Source organism: Nicotiana tomentosiformis, chromosome 12 (assembly GCF_000390325.3).
Source record: "Nicotiana tomentosiformis chromosome 12, ASM39032v3, whole genome shotgun sequence".
Classification (NCBI taxonomy): Eukaryota; Viridiplantae; Streptophyta; class Magnoliopsida; order Solanales; family Solanaceae; genus Nicotiana; species Nicotiana tomentosiformis.
Window position 1 is genome coordinate 4,993,770 of NC_090823.1, and position 6,685 is coordinate 5,000,454.

At 30.2% G+C, this 6,685-nt stretch overlaps 1 protein-coding gene across 1 annotated transcript; it reads right to left on the minus strand.

Annotated features, from left to right (window-relative positions):
* Window positions 1-814: 814 nt before the first annotated feature.
* On the minus strand, window positions 815-4,959 carry LOC104117681 (non-specific lipid transfer protein GPI-anchored 7-like). Its single transcript, XM_009628754.4, has 3 exons — window positions 4,567-4,959; window positions 2,829-2,873; window positions 815-1,123 (listed from the first exon to the last, which is right to left on the minus strand). Exons 1-3 carry the CDS (start codon window positions 4,874-4,876, stop codon window positions 1,023-1,025), a joined length of 456 nt encoding a protein of 151 aa, XP_009627049.1. The 5' UTR covers window positions 4,877-4,959; the 3' UTR covers window positions 815-1,022.
* Window positions 4,960-6,685: the final 1,726 nt, after the last annotated feature.

Here is a 6,685-nt window from a genome sequence, read left to right on the forward strand (position 1 = left end):
ATAGTGATGGCAAAATAGTTAAAAAATAATAATTATCCGTCCATATTAACCATTAAAAATGGATTAGATAATGAAATTTTAAAAACGGATCAAATATGGATAAGAACCATATTATCCACTTAGAAAATGGATAACCAATGGATAACTAATGAGTTTAACTTTTACATTTGTAAAGTCTCAAATTGAGGGTTTCTCAAGTTTGGGAGACTAGGAATTCTCCTTAAAGTGATCATATTCAAGAAGTCGTGGATAATATGGATATCCATAATATCCGCAGGTTAACCCATTTTTTATCCGCATTAAATATGGATCAGGTCGGATAATTTATCCATTTTTTTACATTACCCATTTTGGACTCGCTCATATCCGACCCAACCAGCTCGTTTGCCATCCCTTTATACATATAAGGCAATATTTATTTTGTATCTCTATATATTATATTTTGAATCCCCTTGCCACGGTGCAAAAGTATAACTCAGTGGTTAACGGATTCAAAATTTTTGTGAGATCACTAATTCAATTCTCACTAGCCATACTCCCTTTCTTTTTTGAACCCCTTTAGTAGAAATCCTGATTGACAGAGTGAATAGTGTAAGAGGAAAGAAAGGAAAGATTAATTGGACAGATTCACTAGGAGAGGATAAGATGTAGCTTGGTTGAGAAGTTAATTTCTCAACAACAAACAAAATGTCATATCTTTTGGAGTTTGGTTACTGAAAAATACTTTCGAAATATCTTAAAACTTACTCTGTATTTAATTAACAATACATAATACTTTTTGCTTTTTCTATAACTTCCAATATTTGAGAACAAATTCAGCTTGCGAGCAATTACTATATATTCAAAACTACCAAATCCATACACCAAGAAGGTAACACTACACATAGTATAAACGATGAGTGAAACAAACAACAATACAGCCTCTGGCTTGGAATCAGCCAAATTTTCTCACTAGTACATTAGGTAAGGACTAAGGGAATAAATCATCATATTTCCCTAAAAATTGAACATAACAAGTGATTCTAAGCAAGCACTAAAGAAGCAAAAAGAACAAATAAACTTGAGGTTCCAGTCCATGCAATCTTGTTTACTCCATTGCTATCATTTTTCCCACCTGGCGTTGCTGTAAAAATTGCAATCATGACAGTAAAAATTGTTAGCAAAACTTCCCCACACTTCAATATGTGGCAGCTCTTCTAGTAGTAATAATTAGAGAGCTTTTTTGTTTTTCATTCGACGTCCTTCGCTTTTAAGTGCCAATTAATTCAGGTTGTGTCGCATTAGGTTCATTAAAAGGAAAAGTGTTCCTTACTATGATATTTTTATTCTCAGAGCTCTAATATGAGACCTCTGATTAAAAGTGAAATGATTTATCCATTCCGCCATCCCTCCGATTAATTATGAGAAGTTCCATATATATATATATATATATATATGATAGCAAGATGCAGAAGACTATTAATTACTTCCTCAATTTCATTTTATACCATGATGTGTTGACGGTTATAAGTTTAATAAAGAACAACATACTTTTGACATATACCAAAAGCATAGTTAGGACACGCGATATTCTATATATAAAGTTTTTTTTTTTTGGAACCCCAGGAAAAACCGTAGCCGCTACAGCCTCTGCCACAGTCTCTGCCCTTCGGGTGAGCACTCTGTGCGCACTGGGTAAACTTCTCACTATGTAATAGCCTACAAACCACACAAGGGGATATAAACCGCACTAGGCAAGCCCCGTGCGACAGGCTCAGACCCAAAGAGACATTGCGGTGGATAGAACCCGCGTCTTCCGTGTGGAAATCGCCCACCAAACCCAACTGGGCCGCCAAACCCAACTGGGCCGTCCCTTCGGGACTATATAAAGTTTATTATTAAGTGTAAAACGATAGTTTAGAGTTAAATTTTCTTGCAATATATAATGTATTATTATTTTTTGGAACATTGAACAAAAAAAATTAAAAAGTAGTATCATGTAAAATTAAAGTTTTTCTTATTTCCTTGTCCAACATTTCATACGACTATTATGATAAGTCTAGAACAGCATTATTGGAAAGTTGGAACAAGCAATGGAATACAGCTATTGTGTCATTTTCAACGTTGGGTTCCTAAAATTATAAGTTGAACAAAGACCAAATCAAAGTCCACATTTGAAGCAATGACTTGGAGAATTATCACAAGGCTCTTAAAATAAAAATAAAGCCAGATAGAACTTCTTTATCATAGTTAAGGAAGTTAATGAAACACTAGTACTAGCACTCCGGTGACGGGTTCAATTGAACCCATAACTTTTGACGCGTAGTATAAATTAATGTGTAAAAATTCACTAAAATTACAATAAATAATAGATTGAGCCCATAATTTTAAAAATATAATGGATTTAATACTAAAAACTTGAAACGTTGAACCCATAGAATTTAAATCATCCATCCGCATTTGCTACTACTAAAACTTATCATTGACCGTAAAAAGGGGGCCTAGTTACATCATCAACCAATAAATATCCGGAGCTATTTGATTCAAAGAATTAGGTGGGTTATCCCAATATAACTTTTGGGATAAAATTTATCCCCTTTTTGGTTGAAGGTATTAACTAATATCAGTACTCCTATGTTTCAATTTATATGGTGAATATTGACTCGATACGGGTTGAAGAATAAAAAAGACTTTAAAAATTATGGTCTCAAAATTTTGATATAACTTATCCCATACAGAAGATAGCATTAATTATCCAAGTTATAATTCTAGTTTTAAATTGCAGTTGTTTGGGAGAAACAATTAATGAATATTTGTTAAAATAAAATAAAAAATTAATTCTTAGTTACCTGGTGGTGGCAAGGTTTCAGAACCAGGACCTGGAGCAGCGTTACCTATACACGAAAATAAATAATCAAGACTAAAATAGTACCCTCTACAACAACTTTGAAAGAAAAAAAGTAACAGGTGTATTTTGTTATGAATTCAAATATGATTTCTGAACTTTATTTTTATTTTTTTTAAATTACATATTCATGAACTTCGAAAAATTATACTAATACGAACACAATTAAAGTTTTTGTTATTGCACGAGGGAGTAATATTTCCCTTATAAAATGACCAAAAAGAGAAGTAAGGGAATTAGAAAATGATTACAAGTAAAATTCTATATAATATAGTATCTTTTTTCTAAAAATATTTTATCTCACTAACCAAACACTGAAAAATATTATATCTTCTAAAACAATATTGTATGAAAAATGACTTCCATCATACTAAATACACTCAAAAGATTCTGAATTAGAAATTTGGAAACATAGTACACATTTTAATTTCTGGATCAATAGTAAAGAAAAACCATTAACTCCAAAACATAAAATTATTTATTCCACAGCAATTCCTCAACAAATTCAAATTAATTAGTTATGAGCGGCAATGTGAATTCTCAATTTGATTCCATTTCTTTTAGACACATTTTCAAGAACTAAAATTAAGATTCCTGATGATAAGTGAGAGATCATAAACTTAATTATTTATACAATAAGTTCAATCCCAACTCTTTCACTAAGACCAGTAACTTTCTTATATATGTAATTGTACACAATTTTTATGATTTTGGATTAATTTGACCTTTTAAAAATAATCTATAAGTAAATAAAAAGGCTATCTTCTTCTTTCTTTCCAAATCTAAAGACAACTAATAGCATGTTTGACCCAAACTTCTAAAATCGACTAATTTTAAAAGTACTTTTATTAAAAGTGTTTAAAAAAAAATACAATTAGTGAGAAGCATTTTGTGTTTGACTAATTAATGTGAAAAATATATTTGAGCAATAATTACTGTTTGACGAAACTTTTAAAAAGTGATTCTAATAGCCTGTTTGGTCAAGTTTTTTTTTTTTTTTTTTTTCAAATTTGAAGTGTTTGGCCAAGCTTTTAGGAGGAAAAAAAGTGCTTCTGAGGAGAAGCGGAAGCAGTGTTGGAGAAGCAGAAAAACGTAGCTTCTTCCTAGAAATACTTTTTTGAGAAACACTTTTGAGAAAATACACTTAGAAGCACTTTTTAAAAGTTTGGCCAAACACTAATTACTATTTAGAAGTACTTTTAAAATTAATTAGCCAAACACAAACTGCTTCTTACCAAAAGTACTTTTTAAAAAAAACACTTCTCAAAATAACTTGATTTTTCCAGCTTGGCCAAACGGATTATAAGTATATTTTTCTTAAAAATACTTTTGGGGATAAGCTACTTTTTTTGCTTCTCAAAACTACTTTTACTTCTAATCAAAAATACTTTTTTTACTTTTAAAAGCTTGGTCAAACTGGTGACGAAGTCAAAAATTTCCTTAAGGGCGTTCAAACTTGAAAGAAGTGAATAAAATTCTCCGATAAAGAATGTTCAATATCTGTTATATAATTTTCAGATTAATGAGGTAAGTTGAACACCCTTTAAACATTTGGCTCAGGGTCAAACAGAAAAAATTACTTTTGGCCAAAGAAAAAGACTTAACCAAAACAGGCTATTAAGTGATACCGAATACCGAATATCCAAAGCAGAAAAAAATAAATGAAGAAGAAAAGATCATACCATTGCAAGAACTGAGATCACCAGGAATATTACATGCTTTAGGAAGTGCAAGTGCTTGAGTAATATTAATACCAAATGAAGGCAACACCGTAGGATTTTCGTACAATTTACACAGACAATCGAGTTCATTAGTTATGGCTTCTTTCAGCGGATCACAACATTCTGCCGGCGGTTTGGTGGAATTAAGGTAAGGTGCACATGGGACTAATTTCGCAGCACACGACGGCGTTTGAGCTTCTGCCACCGTCGCCGCCATAATAGCCACCGTGACTACCACCGTGATCAGAGCAGACATTTTGGAAGAAAACATCGTTTTTTTTTTCTGTTTTGTTTTGTTTTGTTTTGTTTGGTTCCGTATTGTTCTACGTTGTGTTTCTATGTTGGAAATGTTAATTGCTAAATTTATAGCGGTGGTTTGGTTGGGTTTTTATTTTTTTTTACCTTATTTTTGGAAATTTGTGCTTTTAATCCATGGAAAATTGACAAATTTTGATTTTAACCTTCAATTAGTTGAAATGTGTACTTTTGATCCTTCTTTTTATTAACTTCACAAAATTTTAACAAATTATTCCATCCGTTTCAATTTACGCGAACATATTTAACTTGATACAAAATTGAACAAAAAAAGAAAGATTTTTTAAACTTGTGATTTTAGACATGTCCTAACAATGGTGTGACCAAAAGACCTCTGAAACTTGTAGCGTTAAACATGTTATAACATTTATGTAGTCATATAAACTTCTCATTACGGGTAAAATAAAAATTTTAAATTAAATTGTTTATAAATTTAGAGAAGAATCACTCTTTTTGAAACAGACTAATAAAAAAAAATAAGTTTACATAAATTAAAACAGATGGAGTATTAACTTCTAAATCAAAATTATTCATTTGTTATGTTAAGTTCGAGGACGAACCCGTTTGGATTAGCTAATTATAAATAACTGATAAGCTTGAAGTGCTAAAATTTTTTTTAAGTGTTGAAACTGATTTTTTAAATAAACATTTACGTGTTTGGATAGACGTGCTGAAACCGATAATAAGCAGTTGAAGTATTTGATCGAACAGTGCTTATAAGTTGTTCTTTAATTAAAATAACTAAAATATCCTTAAAAACTTTATAAAATAAAATAAATTAAAAAATTTATTTGAAAAGAAAAAGATGAACAACAAATATAGAATGAAAAGAAAGTTAGAAAATTTATTTTGCGAAAAATATTTTGTGAATTAGAAAATATTATTAAGGATAAACTAGTAAAAATCTTAGTCAAACTAAAAGTGCTTATAAGCTAAAAATGCATAAGTTGAAAGTGACCAACTTATGACTTATGGCTGATTTGCACTTGGCTTATAAGCACTTTGAATGTGTATATAAGTCAAAAAGTACAAATAAGCCAATTTGAGCAGCTTATAAGCTCAACCAAACATCATATATATATATATATATATATATATATATATATATAAATCATATTAATAATCTAAATATAAACATATTTCTATCAATAGTTGATGGAGCAAAAGTGCAATTATCCCGTTATTTAATCCCTTATTTTTGACTTAGTACTCAAAGACTTCGGTCATTTACGCGCATTTGGGGAAACACACAAAAATAAACTAGTAAGAAACATTGTCAAAAAACGAGAAAAATCTTCTTTTTGTTGTTTGTTATGTATACTTTCTTCATCTTTTTTGCACACTTTCTTTTCTTAAGAAAATAGAAATATTAGTGCTAAACAAATTAAACGAATAAGAGAAAATATGATTTTGATTAAAATATAGATACTTGCTAAGATCCGATGGCTAATGGCTAGAGATTAAAATTATTTTGTGGACCGTGAAGGGGTCAATGGTCAATAATATATTTCATTTTTCACCATTAAATATTTTGCTCTTAAGTTTAATATTGCGTAGTAATCAAGTTTCCATCTTTTTCAAGGAAAATGATAAAAGAAATAATGGAGTCAACAAGACTTGTTCATATTTATTAGGAGGTAATGATAATTTCAAAATGTTTATTTTCTTCCATTAGCCTACATTTGCTTTGGAGGAAACTTCGTAGACATTTTCTATGGACTAAGGTATTAATCTTTCTTCTCGGGTGCTTCAAAAGTTTTGATAA